Here is a 25240-nt window from a genome sequence, read left to right as displayed (position 1 = left end):
AGATCCTACTCGGAATACCACAGACAAGGTTTAGACTTTCCGGATCTCAAGAATGGCCATCCATGGGTTCTAACTTATACCACGAAGATTCTAATATCTCGGACTCAGTCCTCTGTATTAGATATCTAAGAGATACTCATTCTAGCTTGTTTGCATGTAGAACGGAAGTGTTTGTCAGGCACGCGTTCATAAGTGAGAATGATGATGAGCGTCACATAATCATCACATTCATCATGTTCTTGGGTGTGAATGGATATCTTAGAATAGGAATAAGCTTGAAGTGAATAGAAAAATAGTAGTACTTTGCATTAATTCATGAGGAACAACAGAGCTCCACACCTTAATCTATGGAGTGCAGAAACTCTACCGTTGAAAATACATAAGTGATGAAGGTCCAGGCATGGCCGAATGGCCAGCCCCCAAACATGATCTAGAATAGCATAAAAATGATCAAAGATCCATCCGAAGATGGATCCGAAGATGAAAATACAATAGTAAAAATTTCTATTTATACTAGACTAGCTACTAGGGTTTACAGAAGTGAGTAATTGATGCAGAAATCCACTTCCGAGACCCACTTGGTGTGTGCTTGGGCTGAGCTTGAAGTTTACACGTGGAGAGGTCATTCTTGGAGTTGAACTCCAGTTTGTAACGTGTTTCTGGCGTTGAACTCCACTTTGCAACTTGTTTCTGGCGCTGAACGCCGGACTGCAACATGGAACTGGCGTTCAACGCCAGTTTGCGTTATCTAAACTCGGGCAAAATATGGACTATTATATATTGCTGGAAAGCCCTAGATGTCTACCTTCCAACGCAATTGGAAGCGCACCATTTGAAGTTCTGTAGCTCCAGAAAATCCACTTTGAGTGCAGGAAGGTCATAATCCAACAGCATCTGCAGTCCTTCTTCAATCTCTGAATCTGATTTTTGCTCAAGTCCCTCAATTTCAGCCAGAAAATACCTGAAATCACAGAAAAATACACAAACTCATAGTAAAGTCCAGAAATGTGAATTTATCATAAAAACTAATAAAAGCATCCCTAAAAGTAACTAGATCCTACTAAAAACATACTAAAAACAATGCCAAAAAGCGTATAAATTATCCGCTCATCAATAACAGAACTAACACTTTTCTCCCAATGTTACCAATTCATGAGAGATACAAAGAATCTTCAACAAAAGTAATCAAAACACGCTAGTGTCAGTGGATGGTGCTACTATATGCTCCTTTATTAGTTCAAAGTTTTAACACTTTATAATAGGTTTAACTAAACCTCAATCTTCTTTTAATTATAAGTTGATAGTTTCTATATATAAAGCAGTCAATAATTAATGTGCCAGAAATATGATATTAATTAAAAATAATAGTAATAAAAAGAAGTGATGCACTCATCACAAGGACACTTGCAGATTTTTATTTTATTATTATTTTTTTCTAAATGGCATGTAACACATTTTCTTTCTAAAAAAAAATAGTTTAAGCTTTTAAAAGAATTGGCCCATACCAAGTGTGTTTTTCCCACCTTGTAGTTCACAAAAAATTTCAAATAAAGAATAAGCAAACAGAACAGTAGTAATTGAGTTAGTAAAACATTAATCTTTAAAATTTTCCTTTCTTTGATTGCGGGGGGTGTTTTAAGTGATGGATTTCCTTTCTTTAGAATGGATAATTATAAATATATAATCCTCCAAGACTTATGGTACTTTAAAATGTTCATACAAATGGATAGTTAGATAGGAGTTTGGAGGATCACATTAAAAAAGCCCTCACTATCTAATCCCCAGACTTCCAAATAAGATAATGGTTTATTATATGTAGATGCAGATTTTGATCAAATGTACTCCCACCAAAAGATAAATCTAGAAAAGTTAAGCTATTGTAATTCATCAAAAGAAGCAAACACCCGTTTCCATTGAAGTTTCATATCCATTAATGCTAAATTACTAAATTACAAGTAATAATTTAAAGTTCCAATAATACTAAATTACTAATCAGAACAAGTAAAAAAAATAAGTAACAAATCAGAAAAAAAAACTACACAGAACAATAAACAACAGCCCTAATATTCACAAGTTCTGATAATCAAAAACAATATCCCTAATCAGAAGTTCTAATAAATTAAATCCTAGACTTCCATGGCATTCATAAATTAAAATAGTTAATTTCAAAATAAAATTTCCTACCTCAATTAGCCAAAACTCGGTAATTAAATGCAACAAACCATTCGTTTGTTTTTAATTCCTAGTAGCAACAACTTTTCTCTTGGAGCAACAGCAACAATGATCTCAGCACCAATCATAATTGTTTAGGAGATAAATTAGCAACACTAGAATAAAATATGCTAACATAATTCGGACAGAAATATGACAGAGGAACAAAATGGTAACAAAGCAAGGAAGAAAATGTTACAGGTCTCACAAACGAAGGAATTGGAACTAGAACGGGAACAGTGCTACCGGCAACAACGGCAGTGACATCCCCTTTATCACAACCAGCTAAACATAGAATTTTCCAGCATTCTCAAACATTTAAGAAATCAAGCACATGTTCATAATAGTTCATCAGCTACCAACCAAGTTTTCAAGCATATCCTTATCATCATCAAATCACATAACCAATAAAAACCATCCTCAAACACAGCAACAAATCAATCTTATCACAATAAATCATATTCGCTATTACCAACAATTCTGACTTTCATCAATTAGCCATACATAACATTTATAAGTTATTTGCATTACTGAATAAAATCTTTGAGCATTCTTAATTTAAAAGCTTTCATTTTACAAACGGACCCCCTACCTCGATGTCGCAATAGCAAGATTTGACGCAGGAATCCCCTTTATCCCCAATTCGTGGCAGCAGCAGCGATTCTAGTAATATTCTCGCAGCAGAAACATTCAATAGCTCTAAGCAAGGGTGGCAACACCGAACAATGACAATAATGACTCTGAAAAACTAAATGAATCAGAAATAATTGTAGAGCAAGGTGATACAGGGCAGAAACAGAGAAATTTCTTCATAAGCTTACCAAAACGGAAGGTAATAGAAATAATGTCTCCAATTTGGTCATAGCTTGGTGGCTGGCTGGCGATGGAGGAACGCCTCCTTCCGCCTCTGGTTCGTGATTCCAATGACGATGAGGGACTTGGGCAGAATCAGAATCGGCAACGTCATCTCCTCCCCCCACATGCAATGGTGACGGTAGGGGCTCCGGTGGCTAGGGCTCCGATCGGAGGCAGCAGTGGTGGCAGAACACCGCGGTGGTGAAACCCTTTTTCCTTCCCTTCGTCGATCGCGTCTTCCCTCTCTCACGCGCCTCTGGTTCTCACAGCTGAGCCTTTCTCAGCTTCTCCTTCTCACCCACATGATGGCAATGGCGGTGGCTGAACGGAACGGACGCGGTCTGGGCGGCGATGGCGCGGCGCAGGATGCGACGGAGCTGGCAGCGGCCGAGCGCGACGGCTCCTCTCCTTTCTTGCGTTGTCCCTGGCTCGCAGCACTCTCTCCTCTCCGATCGCAACCTTCTTTCTCTCGTCTCCCTTAATCCCCGTTTTCTTTTCTTTCCTTTTTGGTTTGCTAAGGCTGTGTTGTGCGTATATGGGGGAGAGGGACTGGTAGTGGGTGAGTGAGTAACGAGGGCTAGGGTTAGATGAGTGGAGTTAGGATTTAATTTGGTTAAATTTCAGGTTTGGATTTAATTTAGGAATTAGAGTTTAATTTGGGACAAAAAGTAAAATTAGGAATTTTGGGTAAATTAATTTTTGGATTTATCTGAAAACTAATTAAATATATAAAATTATTCTAAAATATTATTTATTGTATGGAAAATTATTAAATTAGATAAAACTTTAAATTATTTTAAATTCAATTAATCAAAATTTGATTTAATTATCTTTAATAAAAAAATTTCAGGGATTAAAATACTTAATGATAAATAAATCTAAATTAGCTCTTAATAAGATCTTCTAAAATTTCTAGATCTTACACAAAGTCTTACATTTAGTATGTTGAAACAAAATTTTTTATTAGTTACAAAAATCTTTGAATTTTGTGACAAATAAATAACTTGTTACAAAAATATTGTATTTTGTGACAAATAGATATTTTGTTACAAAATATTTAGAACTTTTGAAACAAATAGATATTTTGTTACAAAATATTTTGAATTTTTGCAACAATATAATCTTTTGTTACAAAACATTATAACATTTTGTAACAAAACAACAATTCGATACGAAGGCTAACATAATTTGCAACAAAATAAATCAAGTTGTTACAAAATATTGAAATATTTTGTAACGAATTTTTTTATTGTTACAAAATATTCTTATTTTGTAACAATAACTAATTATTGTTATAAAAAAAACTATAATTTGTAACAATTTTAAATTTGATACAAATTTTTTGTTACAAATGTTTCATTTTCTTGTAGTAAGGAGAAACAAATAAGAGCATGGATACTTAACTCGTCCTTGGACAAAGAGCAACATTTGGCAGCCTATGAAGGTCGGGAGCAACTAGTACTATGAAAGAAGGACTTATGGACGCTGAAAGCCTGTAGTTGGGTCAACGGCACGGTAAGTATCTGAACTTAATCATGCATTTTAATTCGCTACCTTTTTACCGGTGTTAAGTTTGTACTTGCTTACTCTATCGTGTAGATCATTCGATGGATGTGCTACACTTTCAACGACACCCAATCATCTAGATTCAAGCGAGATATTTATTGTGTGTCCAAAAATATTGGTAATTATACTCTACTGATAACAATATGTTTCAGATTGTGTTAGGATTCTTACTGGTTGTGGGTTTCCAGGAATCAGTCACACGAGATGATAATCTAGCATCATTCATTGACGGTGCAAGTCTGGTGTATGTGGGGCTAGGTCCAAGCTTTGGTGAGGATAATAGGTTCTTTGACAAAGTCAAAGCTGCAAAGAGAAAATGGGTCAGTTGTAATCTTTTTCAACTAGTCTGCATTTTCGCATGTATTAGACAACTTGTAAAATATCGAACATGCTTGTTCTGTTTTTCCTGGTTATTTTCCCTGTGTTGCATGTGATTATTTTGTTACCAGAAATAGCACCACTCTCTCTTATTGTATTCAAAATATACTTATCAAGATCTTCATGCTGGATGTTTACTTTAACATGGACCAGGATGGTCAGTTTGTGTAAGAACTGGAGTTTTCACGAATAAAATTATTTAAATACCCAAATTAGATTCTGGAGTGTTAGAATGAGAATTTAGAGATTTAAATATGATTTTTGGACTCAGTAGGTCTTTCCGAGTCAGAAAATGTGTTTTCTGTAAAAAACCGTAAAAAACTGCGAACCGGCAGTTGAATCGGCCGAACCGGTTTAAGTCTGTCCGGTACTATGAGAGGAAAGGTGAAAACAGTCGAAAACCTTAAAAAAATATTAGGAATGGAAAACCGGGCGTTAGTGTTAAAGGTTTGGCCCAAAGTTGGGCCGAACGAGCTAAAAACGCTAACGGGTTGGACCGGACCAAAACTGGGCCCAAGGTCCAACATATATAAGCTCATTTAATGAGCTTTGAGTTCATTTTCATTCCAAAAAGAGAGAGCCACGCGGTTTTGAGAGAGGAGAAGAGAAGGGGTGGTGTTACTATTTACCTCCACCTTCGGGGAGCGATATCTTGAGCTACGAAGCTCTGATTGACGAGCCGTTTACGGCCACGCGAAGCTCTTGATGAGCTCTTCCTTTCTATCTAAAGAAATCTGGTAATAGTTCGCATCTTACTCCCCAGTTTTCTGCCCTAAGTTTCTGCACAATTTTGGTTATGGGTTTTGAGTAGATTTTGTGATTTTGCTTGTTTAGGTGATCTCTAGTAGCGGGTAATTGTTGGATTTTATCCCTAATCACGTTGGATAAGGTAAGATTTCACTAAACCCTTGTGTTTAGTTGTTTTATGTATATTAGGTTTTGATTTTGGTGATATATGTGTTAGTTTGAGCTTTGGTGTTTGTTGGAGTTCGTTGAGGCTTTGGACCAAGTTTGGTGGTTTCGTTTTGGTGTTTGGAGCGTTTGGGAATAGGCCAAGGTATGGTTTCGATTTCCTTTATGTAATATGTAATGTTTCTGGACACTTAGGCTAGTGGATCCTAAGATAGGATTGAATATATTGATGTTTGCGATATATGTTTGATGATGAGATTGAGGGAAATCTATGTGTTGGAGTATGATGTGTGATGAATATGGATGAGAATTATTGTTGATGTTGTTAAAAATATTGATTATTGATGAGTGTGTGAATTATTGTATTTGAGGAGTGTTGTTGTCATTGTGGACGAATAATGATGGATATTAATGTGGTAGTAGTGTTGTGTAGAAAGAATTGGAATAATAATGATAACGATTATATGAAGGTTGATGATGAATGTTGAGATTTGTGTTGATTGTTGAGGTTGTGGCTGGTTGATGATGATTATGAGTGTGAATTTATGATTAAGTTGGAAATTATGAATTTGGTAGTGAGATATGGTATAATGGTTGAGTAATTTAAGTGAAATTAAGGAGAATGATATGAAGAGGTAAGGTGTTATGTATGGTAGTGGTTTGTGATGATTGGGAAGGTTTTGATTTGGTTTTGAATGGAAAGTTGGTTCAAAATTGAGGTTATGAGGTTTTGGGTAAAAGTGGAATTTTGATGAACTTTGCTTGATCATAACTTTTGCCTCGGTTTCCAAAATTGGTTGCAAATGGTTTAAAATTAAAGATCTTTGAAAACCCTTTTAAATCGATTTAAATTTTGGGAAATTTAGAATTTTGTAGAGGAAGTTATGATCATTCAAAATCTGGTGTTGAAAACTGGAAATTCTGCAAAGTTGCAGAATTCTGAGTTTTCTGATATGTGCGGACGCACAGCCTTGTGCGCACGCACACCCTGCGAGAATTTTGACCTGTGCGGACGCACATAAACTTGTATGCACGCACAGGCAGGGAAGTGTGTTCTGATGGCAGCACTAGCACAGCTGGTGCGCGCGCATATCTAAGGAAGAATTTCAACCTGTGCGGACGCACACGTTGAGGAGAACTGTCTGTTGGGGGCACTGGCACAGGTTGTGCGAGTGAACAGACCTTTTGTGTTTTGGCACTTGTGCGTACGCACACCCCTGTCCGGACACGCCCGCCCTGTTTTTCAAATTTTACTTTGTTTTCAACTATTTCACCTTCCTAACAAGGTTGTGAGCTTCTATAACACCATTTTAAAGCTTTTGGGCCTACTTTTGAGTATGGGAATATGGGAAAGGTCCTAGGGGTTTAAGTTGGGTTTTCTTTTGAAAGGATAGAAAATGGAGGTTTAGGTTTCTGGTGTATTGAGGATGAGTTAGTTGGGAGACAAGGAAAAGTGGTGAACTGGGTGATTGATGATAACGAATTGAGAGATTGATGAACTAAGAGTTCGGAATGGAACTTATGACTTGATGATGGATGTGAGGAGTATGAGTGGAAGTGTTAAGAGGAGTGGCCTCTGAGAATGAATATGTGATTACAATTTGTATTGTTCTCCGTCGTAGGGGTTGTGGCAGTATCCCGCCTACGTTCGGATGTGAGAGTTGAAGCTAGGCTTCTCACTCATATTTCTCGCAACCAGAGGAAGGTGGTAGGGCACTCTCCCTCGGAACATTTTCCTCTGACAGGAGAAGGTCGTTGGGCACTCATCCCTCGGAATTATTCCTCCTGAAAATGCGATTTCTCTCAAATTGCAAGGTGGTAGGGCACTAATCCACGGAATCATGCGACAACCAGAGGAAGGTGGTAGGGCACGCTCCCTCGGAATATTTCTCTCTGAAAGGAGAAGGTGGTAGGGCACTCTCCCTCGGAATTTTCCTCTTTATGCGCAATAGAGAGACTAATTCGGGAGTTGTCGACCGGATTTTCTGTCGGGTCTGGCATTAACCGACATGTGATATCACAGCCAATAGGACAGACATTTATCTTGTGCATCTTCTATATGCTTGCTTGCTTTGTTTACTTGAGTTTGCCTAATTGTATAACATGCCTACTTGCTCCTTGAACTACTTGTTGTATATGAAAATTATTATCTAGGTTTTACCTGTTTGCATTAATTGTGTTTGTCTGGAGCTGAGGAGGTTAGGTAGGCGGGGGCTAAGGGATTGCGTGGAGATTAGATTGGTGAGGGCTGTGGGATACAGCGGTGTGATTAGTATTAGTTAGAATTCCCCTAAGTTTAGATAACCCGGTTTATGGTTTAAGTTCGTTATATATTTATTTATTTTGTTCTAAGCTTGAATATCCATATGTGGTGTGAAGTTCTAGGATTGCCTTCGGCATCCCAGAGCCTTACATATTACATCATTGGGCACTGTTACCATACTGAGAACCTCCAATTCTCATTCCATACGTTGTTGTTGTTTTTCAGATGCAGGACGCGACCCACCGCAGTGCGTTGGGTGATGGTAGCAGAGCGGAGGATCTTATTCTATTTTTTTGTCTTCTTAGTTATTTTATCTTGTACTCTCACTTTTGTATTTTGTTCTGCCTAGAGGATTTTATTTGAGAGAACAAAACTTGTATAAGCCCTTTTGAACTACAGTCTTCTTGTTGTCTATATATGGCTAGCCGGCTTAAACTCCGCAAGTCATGGCTAGATTCTTATTATATTATACTATTATATTTTGATACATCTTATCTGTACCTTGTGTTTTATGTTATTAGCTTTGCTAGCACGATATGCGCTTTCCAAATCCTATTTTTGAGCTAAATGCTTCATCAGGCTTCTAGAATATACTATTTCTTTCTATATAAATATGTATAAGCCTTAGAATTGTCGTAACCTCTGATTAACCTTTGCCTTACGGCTAGAGGTACGGCTTAGGGTAATTGGGGTGTTACAGTTTGACTCTTAGAGACTCCTATTTTGTCTTACAATATTTATAGCCTGTTTGAATCAGGTGCTGGTTTATGCGTGTCCTTTTTTTAGCTAAGATTTAGGTAAGAATATGTGAATCAAATATTTATTCTATGGTTCATATGAAACGGATGGTTACTATTTCATACTATTAAGATGGTTGTTTTTATCTGTATATATTGCTCTTCAGGTGTGCCATGTTATTGCGTTGATTGAATCTACTCTTCTTTGCTGGTGGTTACATTCATAGTGGGTTGGGTGGGTCTCCTATACCTAGTAAATAGTTGCTTAAGACATCCTGTGTCTTCATGATCAGTAAACTAGGTTTTTTATTCATATTTTTCTTGGTACAAACAACAAAGTAGAAAATGTGCAAAAAAAATTGGGTTAATCAAGTGTATCACTCGATAATATGTTTAAATAATTGTTGGAGTTCGATCGCACAGAATTATGTTATGACTGTCATCTGATTCGATGATGTTCATGTTCTTTCATGGTCCAGGTAGTTGACTTGTTTTTTCTAGGAGACATATTCAATCTTGTGTACTATTTGCTGCAATGGTTAATTCCTAATTTTTGGAGGGGCCATTGGTGGGAGTATGCATTTTATCTCTTTCGTATTTCAAATTTGACTTGAATATGTTAAGTGTTGACATCATGATCACTGGTGTTGACACAAGATCCAGTGATTCATTTCGAATGCATGCTACACGTAGTATAGGTTCAATTACCCGAAGAATAACCATCTAGAAATACTGAGAAAATGAACATCCAATATCATACGAAAACGAACATCCAATGTAACTATGTAAAAATAACAATGTAATTACATTCTAAAACGACCAGCTACATACCAAATGACCATGTAAAATAACATTTTGAAACTTGTAACAAATTTGATAACCATGATAGTCAGATAAAGCATAACCAGCAAGCATCAAATAGTACTAAGCACCCAAGTATAACCATCCACGTTCACAACAAAAGTGAACATCCAATCACATACAGAAATGAACATCCAACGTATCTGAATAAAGATAACCATGTAGTCACTATCTAAAACGACCAGCTATGTACCGAATGACTATGTAGTATAGCATAAAGTAATTTGAAACAAATTTAATAACCTTACCTGTAAGATAAAGAATAACCATCATGTATATTCATTATGCATTCAATTCATTGAAATTAATAAACTAAAATGGTTTATTCCGGCAAAAGTAAAATGGTTCATTGGAATTAATCAAGTATAGACTCTTACAACAACTGCAGACAAACCTTAAAACTATATATTTATAACATAAACTCACCCTCTTCATCTAATCTTGATAATAAATGAATATCAATCGGAACCCTATATACATGGAAATAAAAAATAAACGCAAGCACACCCATGTCCAACATATTCTAACTTTTGTCGAAGGAGCTTAACAAAGACATGAAGCCACCAACTTGTTGGGGCTCATTCATGGCCAACAACATCACCGAAGTTTATATCTTGAGATGCTTCCGGACGAACCACCTGCTAAACAACACAAAAAATGACAACAATTAACTTCTTGCACAGAACTATACCAAGTAAACGTGCAAGGTCGAGATTGATACATACCAAATATGGTACCTTAAGATATGTGATAACTATTACTTAAAAAAATATCAGGTATATAATAAACAAACAAAAGATATATATTATTCAAATTATTCTAATACTCTGCATTATTGCAAGTATACGTACATCTATACGTATATCCAATAACCTTCATTATTTTGTTTTTGTTACTATTAATTACTGTTACTTTAATGTTATGTGTTGATGGCTATGAGTGGAATGCATGTTACTAATAGTTACACACATAAAAACTAATATAATAATTAAACATATTTTAAACAGCTAATTGAATTATTTCAAAACCAACTACAAGCTTATTTTATTTGAATTAATCCTATCTAAAATGAAATTATACTTCTTAATATATTATAATTAATCGTTCTCAAACTTGCACATGTATATTAGAATTTGTAAAATAATATTCATTAAACAAAGTTGCATATTAATTTCTATAAGGGATCTATGTCTTTTTAGCCACAATTATCGTACAATGATACTTCTAGAATTTTAGTCATACAAGGGTCTTTTGGTTTTTTCTAACTTAACACCTAATGTTTATTTCACTCTTTATACGAACGTATTATTTATAATTAAAACTGTTAAAATTTCCAAATTCTCTTTAATTAATTGGCAAACATTCTATATAAGAGCAAGCACGCAAACATTCTATATCATATACATGATGAAGTTCCTCTGTATTTTCCTATTTTCTCTGGTTCTCTGTGTTGTGCCTCCTACTCTTAGAGCACAATTAGATCCTCCTTTTTATAAACATACTTGTCCTCCCCTTCATTCAACTATTCATTAAGTTCTTCACAATGTCTCCAAAGGGCCTGTAAAAGATAAGCGGTTGTTTGCTAGTTTGATCAGACTTTACTTCCATGATTGTTTTATACAAGTAAGTATACAATTTTATTTATTTCTATGTTATTACTATAAATTATTGGGGAACCATTCTAATGCATGTATATGTATATATGTAGGGATGTGATGCTTCAATTCTATTGAATGATACAGCTGCCATAAAGGGTGAACAACTTGCACCTCCAAATATCAACTCCATCCGAAGATTGGATGTTGTGAATTTGATTAAGAAAAAGATTGAAAAAATTTGTCCTCGTGTTGTTTCCTGTGTTGACATTCTTGCACTTATAACCGAAATGTCTTCTGAGATGGTAAATTTTCTTTCTCATTTGCATGTGCATCTGACTTGATTATTGTGCAAAATTCATTTCTCTTTTAACTATATTTATTTGGCAGTCAAAAGGTCCAAATTGGCAAGATCCATTAGGAAGAAAGGATAGTATAACAACAAACTTCGACCTGGAAACTTCAAATATTCCAGGTCCAACCTCCAACCTCCCTCAACTGAATTCCAAATTTGAGAAGAAGGGTCTCGATGTTAATGATTTAGTAGCACTCTCAGGTCCATCTTTAAACCTTTCTTTTGAATTTTGAAATTTGATTATGGTAATGAGCTTGTGACTGTTTTAATTATTTGTTAGTTTATGTTTCTAATATATTTTTTTTCACTTCAGGTGCTCATATAATTGACCAAGTACGATGTGTACTTTTCCACCTTCCAAACTGCACAAATGATGGGTCACCTGGGAAAAATATCACAAACTTGGACCCGATAACCCCTACTGTATTTGATAATAATTATTAATAAATATTCAATGTGGTAATGCACGATTTAATAGCGATGAAGTACTGTTCAACACAAGGGATGCTCCAACAATTAATGCAGTCAATCTCTTGGCTTCCAATCAGACACTTTTCTTTGAGGCTTTTAAAGCCTCAATGATCAAGATGAGTATGATCGAAGTCCTTGCTGGTTAACAATGAATTATAAGAAATCATTGTAATTTTCTTAATATTTAGAAAAACTAAGTAAATGTAAATAAAAATGCCAAGTGTTAGTTTAACTTTGCAAAGTGTAATAAGGAAAAATATTATCATATCAATATAATATTTTTTTTAATTTGTTTTTGTTTACAGTCAAATTATCATTATCATTTATCAATTTATAGTGGGTTGGGTGGGTCTCCTAGACCTAGTAAATAGTTACTTAAGACATTCCGTGTCTTCATAATCAGTAAACTAGGTTTTTTATGCATATTTTTTTAGTACAAACAACAAAGTAGAAAATGTGCAAACCAAATTGGGTTAATCAAGTGTATCACTCGATAATATGTTTAAATAATTATTGGAGTTCGATTGCCTAGAATTGTGTTGTGACTGTTATCTGATTCGATGATGTTCTCGTTCTTTCATGGTCGAGGTAGTTGACTTGTTTTTTCTAAGAGACATATTCAATCTTGCGTATAGTTTGCTGCATTGGTTAATTCCTAATTTTTGGAGGGTCCATTGGTGGGTGTATGCATTTGAGGTGAATGCGAAGTGCCTAATGATAATCGACAGTTTGCATTCAATACCACAAGATGATGAACGGGATAAACTCGACGCATATGTGGTAACACAATATATTCCCTTTCCCGATAGACAGTTATAATAGCTAATTCTATAGCATAAAGTAATTTGTAACAAATTTAATAACCTTGTAAGATAAAGAATAACCATCATGTATAATCATTATGCAATCAGTTCATTGAAATTAATAAATTAAAATGGTTTATTCCAGTAAAAGTAAAATGGTTCATTGGAATTAATCAAGTATAGACTCTTACATCAACTGCATACAAACTTTAAAACTAAATATTTGTAACATAAACTCACCCTCTTCATCTAATCTTGATAATAAATGAATACCAATCGGAACCCTATATACGTGGAAATCAAAAATAAACGCAACCACACCCATGTCCATCATATTCTAACTTTTGCCGAAGGAGTTTAACAAAGACATGAAGCCACCAACTTGTTAGGGCTCATTCCGGCCAACAACATCACTGAAGTTTACATCTTGAGATGCTTCCAGACGAACCACCGGCTAAACAACACAAAAAATGACAACAATTCACTTATGGCATAGTACTATACCAAATAATCGTGCAAGGTCGAGATTGATACATACCAAATATGGTACCTTAAGATATGTGATAACTATTACTTAAAAAAATATCAGGTATATAATAAACAAACAAAAGATATATTATTGGAATTATTCTAATACTCTGCATTATTGCAAGTATACGTACATCTATACGTATATCCAATAATCTTCATTATTTTGTTTTTGTTACTATTAATTACTGTTACTTTAATGTTATATGTTGATGGCTATGAGTAGAATGCATGTTACTAATAGTTACACACATAAAAACTAATATACTAATTAAACATATTTTAAACAGTTAAATTGAATTGTTTCAAAACCAACTACAAGCTTATTTTATTTGAATTAATCCTATATAAAATGAAATTCTACTTCTTAATATATTATAATTAAACGTTCTCAAACTTACACACGTATATAGACTTTGTAAAATAATATTCATTAAACGAAGTTGCATATTAATTTCTATAAGGGATCTATGTCTTTTTAGCCACAGTTATCGTACAATGATACTTCTAGAATTTTAGTCATACAAGGGTCTTTTGGTTTTCTCTAACTTAACACCTAATGTTTATTTCACTATTTATACGAAGGTATTATTTATAATTAAACATGTTAAAATTTCCAAATCCTCTTTAATTAATTGGCAAACATTCTAGATCAGAGCAAGCACGCAAACATTCTATATCATATACATGATGAAGTTCCTCTGTGTTTTCTTATTGTCTCTGGTTCTCTGTGTTGTGCCTTCTACTCTTAGAGCACAATTAGATCCTCTTTTTTATAAACATACTTGTCCTCCCCTTCATTCAGCTGTTCATCAAGTTCTTCACCATGTTTCCAAAGGGCCTGCAAAAGATAAGCGGTTGTTTGCGAGTTTGATCAGACTTCACTTCCATGATTGTTTTGTACAAGTAAGTATACCATTTTCTTTATTTCAATGTTATTACTATAAATTATCGGGGAACCATTCTAATGCATGTATATGTATGTATGGATGTGATGCTTCAATTCTATTGAATGATACAGCTGCCATAAAGTGTGAACAACTTGCACTTCCAACTATCAACTCCATCCGAAGATTGGATGTTGTGAATTTGATTAAGAAAAAGATTGAAAAAATTTGTCCTGGTGTTGTTTCCTGTGTTGACATTCTTGCACTTGCAACTGAAATGTCTTCTGAGATGGTAAAATTTTTTTCTAATTTGCATGTGCATCTGAATAGATTATTGTGCAGTATTTATTTTTCTTTTAACTATATTTATTTGGCAGTCAAAAGGTCCAAATTGGCAAGTTTCATTAGGAAGAAGGGATAGTATAACAACAAACTTTGACCTTGCAACTTCGAATATTCCAGGTCAAACCTCCAACCTCCCTCAGCTGATTTCCAAATTTGAGAAGAAGGGTTTCGATGTTAATGATTTAGTGGCACTCTCAGGTCCAACCTTCAACCTTTCTTTTGAATTTTGAAATTTGAAATTTGATTATGGTAATGAGCTTGTGACTATTTTAATTGTTTGTTAGTTTATGTTTCTAATATTTTTTTTCTACTTCAGGTGCTCATATAATCGACCAAGTACGATGTGTACTTTCCGACCTTCCAAACTGCACAAATGATGGGTCACTTGGGAAAAATATCGCAAACTTGGACCCGATAACTCCTACTACGTTTGATAATAATTATTAATAAATATTCAACGCAGTAGTACACGATTTAACATTGATGAAGTGCTGTTCAACACAAGAGGTGCCCCAACAATTAATGCAGTCAATCTCTTGGCTTCCAATCAGACACTTTTCTTTAAGGCTTTTAAAGCCTCAACGATCAAGATGAGCATGATCGAAGTCCTTGTTGGTTAACAACGAATTATAAGAATTCATTATAATTTTCTTAATACTTAGAAAAACTAAGTAAATGTAAATAAAAAATGCAAAGTGTTAGTTTAACTTTGCAAAGTGTAATAAGAAAAAATATTATCATAACAATATAATATTTTTTTAATTTTTTTTTGCTTTCAATCAAATCAGCATTAGTATTCATCAATTTATAGTAGGTTGGGTGGGTCTTCTAGACCTATTAAATAGTTGCTTAAGGCATTCCGAGTCTTCATAATCAGTAAACTAGGTTTATTATTCATATTTTTCTTGGTACAAACAACAAAGTAGAAAATGTGCAAACCAAATTGGGTTAATCAAGTGTATCACTCGATAATATGTTTAAATAATTCTTGGAGTTCGATTGCACAGAATTACGTTGTGACTGTTTTCTGACTCGATGATGTTCTCGTTCTTTCATGGTCGAGGTAGTTGACTTGTTTTTTCTAAGAGACATATTCAATCTTGCGTATAGTTTGATGCAGTGGTTAATTCCTAATTTTTGGAGAGGCCATTGGTGGGTGTATGCATTTGAGGTGAATGCAAAGCGCCTAGTGATAATCGACAGTTTGCATTCTATACCACAAGATTATGAACGGGATAAACTCAATGCATATGTGATAACATAATATATTCCATTTTCCCGATAGACAGTTATAATAACAAATTCTATTGCATAAAGTAATTTGTAACAAATTTAATAACCTTACTTGTAAGATAAAGAATAACCTTCATGTATAATCGTTATGTATTCAGTTCATTGAAATTAATAAATTAAAATGGTTTATTCCAGCAAAAGTAAAATGGTTCATTGGAATTAATCAAATATAGACTCTTACAACAACTGCATACAAACTTTAAAACTAAATATTTATAACATAAACCCACCCTCTTCATCTAATCTTGATAATAAATGAATACCAATCGGAAGCCTATATACGTGGAAATCAAAAATAAACGCAAGCACACCCATGTCCAACATATTCTAACTTTTGCCGAAGGAGCTTAACAAAGACATGAAACCACCAACTTGTTAGGGCTCATTCCGGCCAACAACATCACCGAAGTTTATATCTTGAGATTCCTTCAAACGACCCACCTGCTAAACAACACAAAAAATGACAACAATTAACTTCTTACATAGTACTATATTAAATAAACGTGCAAGATCGAGATTGATACATACCAAATATGGTACCTTACGATATGTGATAACTATTACTTAAAAAAATATCAGGTATATAATAAACAAACAAAAGATATATATTATTGGAATTATTCTAATACTCTGCATTATTGCAAGTATACGTACATCTATACGTATATCCAATAATCTTCATTATTTTTTTTTGTTACTATTAATTACTGTTACTTTAATGTTATGTGTTGATGGCTATGAGTGGAATGCATGTTACTAATAGTTACACATATAAAAACTAATATAATAATTAAACATATTTTAAACAGCTAAATTGAATTGTTTCAAAACCAACTACAAGCTTATTTTATTTGAATTAATCCTATCTAAAATGAAATTCTACTTCTTAATATATTATAATTAAACGTTCTCAAACTTAGACACGTATATTAGACTTTGTAAAATAATATTCATTAAACGAAGTTGCATATTAATTTCTATAAGGGATCTATGTCATTTTAGCCACAATAATCATACAATGATACTTTTAGAATTTTACTCATACAATGGTCTTTTGGTTTTCTCTAACTTAACACCTAATGTTTATTTCACTCTTTATATGAAGGTATTATTTATAATTAAACCTGTTAAAATTTTCAAATCCTCTTTAATTAATTGGCAAACATTCTATATCAGAGCAAGCACGCAAACATTCTATATCATATACCTTATGAAGTTCCTTTGTGTTTTCTTATTGTCTCTGGTTCTCTGTGTTGTATCTTCTACTCTTATAGCACAACTAGGTCCTCTTTTTTATAAACATACTTGTCTTCCCCTTCATTCAACTGTTCATCAAGTTCTTCACCATATTTCCAAAGGGCCTGCAAAAGATAAGCGGTTGTTTGCGAGTTTGATCAGACTTCACTTCCATGATTGTTTTGTACAAGTAAGTATACCATTTTCTTTATTTCAATTTTATTACTATAAATTATTGGGGAACCATTCTAATGCATGTATATGTATGTATAGATGGATGTGATGCTTCAATTCTATTGAATGATACAGCTGCCATAAAGTGTGAACAACTTGCACCTCCAACTATCAACTCCATCCGAAGATTGGATGTTGTGAATTTGATTAAGAAAAAGATTGAGAAAATTTGTCCTGGTGTTGTTTCCTGTGTTGACATTCTTGCACTTGCAACCGAAATGTCTTCTGAGATGGTAAAATTTTTTTCTAATTTGCATGTGCATCTGAATAGATTATTGTGTAGTATTTATTTCTCTTTTAACTATATTTATTTGGCAGTCAAAAGGTCCAAATTGGCAAGTTCCATTAGGAAGAAAGGATAGTATAACAACAAACTTTGACCTAGCAACTTCGAATATTCTAGGTCCAACCTCCAACCTCCCTCAACTGATTTCCAAATTTGAGAAGAAGGGACTCGATGTTAATGATTTAGTGGCACTCTCAGGTCCAACCTTCAACCTTTTTTTTGAATTTTAAAATTTGATTATGGTAATGAGCTTGTGACTGTTTTAATTGTTTGTTAGTTTATATTTCTAATATATTTTTTTCCACTTCAGGTGCTCATATAATCGACCAAGGACGATGTGTACTTTTTCGCCTTCCAAATTACACAAATGATGGGTCACCTAGGAAAAATATCACAAACTTGGACTCGATAACCCCTATTGCATTTGATAATAATTATTAATAAATATTCAATGTGGTAATGCACGATTTAACAGCGATGAAGTGCTTTTCAACACAAGGGGTGCCCCAATAATTAATGCAGTCAATCTCTTGGCTTCCAATCAGATACTTTTCTTTGAGGCTTTTAAAGCCACAATGATCAAGATGAGTATGATCGAAATCCTTGTTGGTTAACAACGAATTATAAGAAATCATTGTAATTTTCTTAATATTTAGAAAAACTAAGTAAATGTAAATAAAAATACCAAGTGTTAGTTTAACTTTGCAAAGTGTAATAAGGAAAAATATTATCATATCAATATAATATTTTTTTTAATTTGTTTTTGTTTACAGTCAAATTATCATTATCATTTATCAATTTATAGTGGGTTGGGTGGGTCTCCTAGACCTAATAAATAGTTACTTAAGACATTCCGTGTCTTCATAATCAGTAAACTAGGTTTTTTATTCATATTTTTCTTGGTACAAAAAACAAAGTAGAAAATGTACAAACCAAATTGGGTTAATCAAGTGTATCACTCGATAATATGTTTAAATAATTGTTGGAGTTCGATTGCACAAAATTATGTTGTGACTGTTATCTGATTCGATGATGTTCTCGTTCTTTCATGGTCGAGGTAGTTGAATTGTTTTTTCTAAGAGACATATTCAATCTTGCATATAGTTTTGTTGCAGTGGTTAATTCCTAATTTTTGGAGGGGCCATTGGTGGGTGTATGCATTTGAGGTGAAAGTGAAGCGCCTAATGATAATCGACAATTTGCATTCTGTACCACAAAATGATGAACGGGATAAACTCGATGCATATGTGGTAACACAATATATTCCCTTTCCCAATAGACAGTTATAATAGCTAATTCTATAGCATAAAGTAATTTGTAACAAATTTAATAACCTTACTTGTAAGATAAAGAATAACCATCATGTATAATCATTATGCATTCAGTTCATTGAAATTAATAAACTAAAATGGTTTATTCTGGCAAAAGTTATATGGTTCATTAGAATTAATCAAGTATAGACTCTTACAACAACTGCATACAAACTTTAAAACTAAATATTTATAACATAAACCCACCCTCTTCATCTAATCTTTATAATAAATGAATACCAATCGAAACCCTATATACGTGGAAATAAAAAATAAACGCAAGCACACCCATGTCCAAAATATTCTAACTTTTGCCGAAGAAGCTTAACAAAAACAAGAAGCCACCAACTTGTTGGGGCTCATTCCGGCCAACAACATCACCGAAGTTTATATCTTGAGATGCCTTCAAATGAACCACCTGCTAAACAACACAAAGAATGACAACATTTAACTTCTTGCATAGTACTATACCAAATAAACGTGCAAGGTCGAGATTGATACATACCAAATATGGTACCTTAAGATATGTGATAACTATTACTTAAAAAAATATCATGTATATAATAAACAAACAAAATATATATATATTATTGAAATTATTCTAATACTCTGCATTATTGCAAGTATACGTACATCTATACGTATATCCAATAATCTTCATTATTTTGTTTTTGTTACTATTAATTACTGTTATTTTAATGTTATGTGTTGATGGCTATGAGTGGAATGCATGTTACTAATAGTTACAAATATAAAAACTAATATAATAATTAAACATATTTTAAACAGGTATATCTATTTCTTAATATATTATAATTAAACGTTCTCAAACTTACACACGTATATAGACTTTGTAAAATAATATTCATTAAATGAAGTTGCATATTAATTTCTATAAGGGATCTATGTCTTTTTAGCTTCAATTATCGTACAATGATACTTCTAGAATTTTAGTCATACAAGGGTCTTTTGGTTTTCTCTAACTTAACACCTAATGTTTATTTCACTATTTATACGAAGGTATTATTTATAATTAAACCTGTTAAAATTTCCAAATCCTCTTTAATTAATTGGCAAACATTCTATATCAGAGCAAGCACGCAAACATTCTATATCATATACACGATGAAGCTCCTCTATGTTTTCTTATTGTCTCTGGTTCTCTGTATTGTGCCTCCAACTCTTAGAGCACAATTAGATTCTCTTTTCTATAAACGTACTTGTTCTTCTCTTCATTCAATTGTTCATCAAGTTCTTTACAATGTCTCCAAAGGGCCTGCAAAAGATAAGCGATTGTTTGCTAGTTTGATCAGACTTGCCTACCATGATTGTTTTGTACAAGTAAGTATACAATTTTGTTTATTTCTATGTTATTACTATAAATAATTGGGGAACCATTCTAATGCATGTATATGTATGTATGTAGGGATGTGATGCTTCAATTCTATTGAATGATACAGCTGCCATAAGGAGTGAACAACTTGCACCTCCAAATATCAACTCCGTTCGAAGATTGGATGTTGTGAATTTGATTAAGAAAAAGATTGAAAAAACTTGTCCTGGTGTTGTTTCCTGTGTTGACATTCTTGCACTTGCAGCCGAAATATCTTCTGAGATAGTAAAATTTCTTTCTAATTTGCATGTGCATCTGAATTGATTATTGTGCAAAATTCATTTCTCTTTTAACTATATTTATTTGGCAGTTTAAAGTTCCAAATTTGCAAGTTCCATTAGGAAAAAGGGATAATATAACAGCAAACTTCGACCTGACAACTTCGGATATTCTGGGTCCAACCTCCAACCTCCCTCAACTGATTTACAAATTTGAGAAGAAAGATCTCGATGTTAATGATTTAGTGGCACTCTCAGGTCCATCATTCATCCTTTCTTTTGAATTTTGAAATTTGATTATGGTTATGAGCTTGTAACTGTTTTAATTATTTGTTAGTTTATGTTTCTAATATATTTTTTTCCACTTCAGTGCTCATACAATCGGTCAAGGACGATGTGTACTTTCCCGCCTTCCAAACTGCACAAATGATGGGTCACCTGGGGAAAATATTACAAACTTGGACCCGATAACCCCTACTGCGTTTAATAATAATTATTAATAAATATTCAACGTGGTAATGCACAATTTAACAGCGATGAAGTGCTATTCAATACAAGGGGTGCCCCAACAACTAATGTAGTTAATTTCTTAGCTTCCAATCAGACACTTTTCTTTGAGGCTTTTAAAGCCTCAATGATCAAGATGAGTATGATCGAAGTCCTTGTTGTTTAACAATGAATTATAAAAAATCATTATAATTTTCTTAATATTTAGAAAAACTAAATGTAAATAAAAATGCAAAGTGTTAGTTTAACTTTGTAAAGTGTAATAAGAAAAAATATTATCATATCAATAAAATATTTTTTTTTAATTTGTTTTTGTTTTCACTCAAATCAGCATTATCATTTATCAATTTTTAGTGGGTTGGGTAGGTCTCCTAGACCTAGTAAATAGTTGCTTAAGGCATTACGTGTCTTCGTAATTAGTTAACTAGGTTTTTTATTCATATTTTTCTTGGTACAAACAACAAAGTAGAAAATGAGAAAACCAAATTGGGATAATCACGTGTATCACTCGATAATATGTTTAAATAATTGTTGGAGTTCGATTGCACAAAATTATGTTGTGACTGTTATCTGATTCGATGATGTTCTCGTTCTTTCATGGTCGAGGTAGTTGACTTGTTTTTTCTAAGAGACATATTCAATCTTGCGTACAGTTTGCTGCAGTGGTTAATTCCTAGTTTTTGGAGGGGCCATTGGTGGGTGTATGCATTTGAGGTGAATGCAAATCGCCTAGTGATAATCGACAGTTTTCATTCCGTACCACAAGGTGATGAACATGATAAACTCGATGCATATGTGATAACATAATATATTTCCTTTCCCGATAGACAGTTATAATAGCTAATTCTATAGCACATTATTCTACTATATCGTTCCTTGATTTCCAGGGGAGACTGTTTGAGGACATGGCGAAAGTTGCAATTCCCGCATACATCCGGACTACAGACGGCCTATCTCGTTCTTACGCCAATGTTCTAAAACAGCCAAACAAGTGAGATAAAATTACAACTCAGCTTTTGTGTCTTTTTTTTTTGTCATGTGGAATACCCTATGTAAAATTCTTGTCATCCCAATTGCATAAATGTTTTATTTGCCTGTAGCTCCGATTATGGCATCTATGTTATTAAGTTCATGGAAAGTTATACTGAAAGTCATACTCTTGATGAATGGAACGAGGTTACTTTAATAAACTTTTGCGCATATATCACGCGTAAATTTGAACATATATAATTGTAACGGTTCTTACTCCTAACTCGTTTGGTAAATCAATATACAGGATATACTCATATCATACAGGATGGAGTTTGATGTTAGACATTGTCTGTGGGCCACAAAATGCATTGGTTGATCAGGTTTTTTCATTATTGAAGGACAAAGCTGAACCTGTACGGTGCAATAAACCACAAAACAAGAGAAAGGAAGTTAGATCACCATTCCCTGCACCTAGCACGAGGACGTTAATAGAACGTGCGGAAGGATTACCAAATGGGAGAATAATCAAAGGGAGGAAGAAGTTTGCATTCTGTACCACAAGAAGATGAACGGGATAAACTCGATGCATATGTGGTAACATAATATATTCCGTTTCCCGATAAACAGTTATAATAACAAATTCTATTGCATAAAGTAATTTGTAACAAATTTAATAACCTTATTTGTAAGATAAAGAATAACCATCATGTATAATCATTATGTATTCAGTTCATTGAAATTAATAAATTAAAATGGTTTATTTCAGCAAAAGTAAAATGGTTCATTGGAATTAATCAAATATAGACTCTTACAACAACTGCATACAAACTTTAAAACTAAATATTTATAACATAAACCCACCCTCTTCATCTAATCTTGATAATAAATGAATACCAATCGGAACCCTATATACGTGGAAATAAAAAATAAACGCAAGCACACCCATGTCCAACATATTCTAACTTTTGCCGAAGGAGCTTAACAAAGACATGAAGCCACCAACTTGTTAGGGCTCATTCCGGCCAACATCACCGAAGTTTATATCTTGAGATTCCTCCAGACGAACCACCTGCTAAACAACACAAAAAATGACAACAATTAACTTCTTATATAGTACTATACCAAATAAACGTGCAAGGTTGAGATTGATACATACCAAATATGGTACCTTAAGATATGTGATAACTATTACTTAAAAAAATATCAGGTATATAATAAACAAACAAAAGATATATATTATTGGAATTATTCTAATACTCTGCACTATTGCAAGTATACGTACATCTATACGTATATCCAATAATCTTCATTATTTTTTTTGTTACTATTAATTACTGTTACTTTAATGTTATGTGTTGATGGCTATGAGTGGAATGCATGTTACTAATAGTTACACATATAAAAACTAATATAATAATTAAACATATTTTAAACAGCTAAATTGAATTGTTTCAAAACCAACTACAAGCTTATTTTATTTGAATTAATCCTATCTAAAATGAAATTCTACTTCTTAATATATTATAATTAAATGTTCTCAAACTTACACACGTATATTAGACTTTGTAAAATAATATTCATTAAACGAAGTTGCATATTAATTTCTATAAGGGATCTATGTATAAAGAATAACCATCATGTATAATCATTATGAATTTAGTTCATTGAAATTAATAAACTAAAATGGTTTATTCCAGTAAAAGTAAAATGGTTCACTGAAATTAATTAAGTATAGACTCTTGCAACAACTGCATACAAACCTTAAAACTATATATTTATAACATAAACCCACCCTCTTCATCTAATCTTGATAATAAATGAATACCAATCAAAACCCTATATACATGGAGATTAAAAATAAACGCAAGCACACCCGTGTCCAACATATTCTAACTTTTGCCGAAGGAGCTTAACAAAGACATGAAGCCACCAACTTGTTGGGGCTCATTCCGGCCAACAACAGCACCAAAGTTTATATCTTGAGATGCCTCCGGACGAACCACCTGCTAAACAACACAAAAAATGACAAAAATTAACTTCTTGTATAATACTATACTAAATAAACGTGCAAGGTCGATATTGATACAAACTTGTACCGAGGAGGCATTCTTGTTTTTCCTCCGAGCAGATTTCTTGAAGGACTTCTCTAGGGCAGTGCCGAGCCCCTCACTCTTTGGGCGTCCCTTTGTGGTGACCTTTGATGGGCCTTGGATGTTGACTACACCAACAACATTCGAACCCTGTGAGCCAATGCTGGTGTGGATGTCCGCCATGCTCTCGGACCTTTTCTTGGCACAGTGCAAGGTCAGCTTGGCCCTTGTTTCTTCCAGAGCAGCATGCAGCAATGCTGTTTCATCGTCGTCATTGACAAACTCTTGAGCAATATTGTAGAAGTGTGCACATAATCCCCTGAATGCAGTATGACTCTCATCCGACTGACTGACGTCGTGACTACTCTTGACATAAGTATGTTTGCGCTTTATGTTCTTGCTCCAGCGAGGGAGAACATAATAGGTAGGTACTTTATACACTATATTTGAATGGAAAACTGCAAGACAGTGATAGCACAACACACCTGAACTCTCAAAAAGATTACACTCACAACGAACCTCCTGTGTGGAACGGTCAAAGTGGACGTCGTATAGAACGCAAAGAATAGTATCGTTGACTAATTTTTCCTCTTCCACCTTCATGTATACCGATGGCCCCTCTTCAGCAACTACAGAGACTCTGCAATCAGCCTTCTTCACAAACTCAGTTTGCACATTCTTAAACATGCTGGTAGTGTATTACTGCTGAAATTGTCTCTCCATAGGCGAGCTCATTGCACAAGGGATAACCCCCTTGAGTCTGCTGCATCATCCTCCAATTCCCCCTGCTCCTTGATTCCAAGCACATTGTTATATTCGTTAACAAATTGGACCAAGCTAGTCCCGCTGTGTAAGAATCCACCGTAGAATGCGTGCATGCACTCACTCATTTGCGTACTCCTCATGGCAGCCCAAAATTCACCCTTGAAGAATA

The 25240-nt window shown here is 33.9% G+C and overlaps 3 protein-coding genes, 2 long non-coding RNA genes and 2 pseudogenes across 5 annotated transcripts in view; 4 read left to right on the top strand and 3 right to left on the bottom strand.

Moving 5' to 3' along the window:
• The window catches only part of LOC107637575, a 10159-nt gene extending 7765 nt beyond the window's left edge, over positions 1-2394 (bottom strand). Inside the window, exon 1 of the long non-coding RNA XR_001619416.2 lies at positions 2185-2394. This is a non-coding gene — a long non-coding RNA (uncharacterized LOC107637575). The remainder of the gene's footprint in view (positions 1-2184) is intronic.
• Positions 2628-3632, bottom strand: LOC110270898. Its single transcript, XR_002360643.1, has 2 exons — positions 3033-3632; positions 2628-2951 (listed from the first exon to the last, which is right to left on the bottom strand). It is a non-coding gene; the product is annotated as an uncharacterized LOC110270898 (long non-coding RNA).
• Positions 11188-12177, top strand: LOC107636027 (annotated as a pseudogene).
• On the top strand, positions 14223-15214 carry LOC107636026 (peroxidase 4-like). The gene is made up of 4 exons (XM_016339564.1): positions 14223-14441; positions 14523-14714; positions 14800-14965; positions 15084-15214. The coding sequence occupies exons 1-4, from the start codon at positions 14223-14225 to the stop codon at positions 15212-15214; spliced, it is 708 nt and encodes a 235-aa protein (XP_016195050.1).
• On the top strand, positions 17271-18257 carry LOC107636025 (peroxidase 53-like). The gene is made up of 4 exons (XM_016339563.1): positions 17271-17490; positions 17570-17763; positions 17849-18014; positions 18127-18257. The coding sequence occupies exons 1-4, from the start codon at positions 17271-17273 to the stop codon at positions 18255-18257; spliced, it is 711 nt and encodes a 236-aa protein (XP_016195049.1).
• Positions 20252-22592, top strand: LOC107636023 (annotated as a pseudogene).
• On the bottom strand, positions 23223-24993 carry LOC107636022 (protein FAR1-RELATED SEQUENCE 2-like). Its single transcript, XM_016339561.1, has 3 exons — positions 24307-24993; positions 24151-24219; positions 23223-23285 (listed from the first exon to the last, which is right to left on the bottom strand). Exons 1-3 carry the CDS (start codon positions 24991-24993, stop codon positions 23223-23225), a joined length of 819 nt encoding a protein of 272 aa, XP_016195047.1.

The sequence above is a fragment of the Arachis ipaensis genome, chromosome B04, assembly GCF_000816755.2.
Source record: "Arachis ipaensis cultivar K30076 chromosome B04, Araip1.1, whole genome shotgun sequence".
Taxonomy (NCBI): domain Eukaryota; kingdom Viridiplantae; phylum Streptophyta; class Magnoliopsida; order Fabales; family Fabaceae; genus Arachis; species Arachis ipaensis.
Note: the sequence above shows the minus strand (reverse complement) of the source record. Positions and strands in the feature narration are given on the sequence as shown.

Bases quoted from the DNA above. Each gene is read 5' to 3' on its own strand.
- LOC107636026 (XM_016339564.1), top strand. From the start codon at position 14,223: ATGATGAAGTTCCTCTGTGTTTTCTTATTGTCTCTGGTTCTCTGTGTT. The intron at 14,442-14,522 runs GTAAGTATACCA...ATATGTATGTAT, and splicing joins TCCATGATTGTTTTGTACAA to GGATGTGATGCTTCAATTCT. The intron at 14,966-15,083 runs GTCCAACCTTCA...TTTCTACTTCAG, and splicing joins TGATTTAGTGGCACTCTCAG to GTGCTCATATAATCGACCAA.
- LOC107636025 (XM_016339563.1), top strand. From the start codon at position 17,271: ATGAAGTTCCTTTGTGTTTTCTTATTGTCTCTGGTTCTCTGTGTTGTA. The intron at 17,764-17,848 runs GTAAAATTTTTT...TTTATTTGGCAG, and splicing joins CCGAAATGTCTTCTGAGATG to TCAAAAGGTCCAAATTGGCA. The intron at 18,015-18,126 runs GTCCAACCTTCA...TTTCCACTTCAG, and splicing joins TGATTTAGTGGCACTCTCAG to GTGCTCATATAATCGACCAA.
- LOC107636022 (XM_016339561.1), bottom strand. From the start codon at position 24,993: ATGTTTAAGAATGTGCAAACTGAGTTTGTGAAGAAGGCTGATTGCAGA. The intron at 24,220-24,306 runs GTTTGTATCAAT...GTTGTTTAGCAG, and splicing joins AGAATGCCTCCTCGGTACAA to GTGGTTCGTCCGGAGGCATC. The intron at 23,286-24,150 runs GTTGGTGGCTTC...GTTGTTTAGCAG, and splicing joins GCCGGAATGAGCCCCAACAA to GTGGTTCGTCTGGAGGAATC.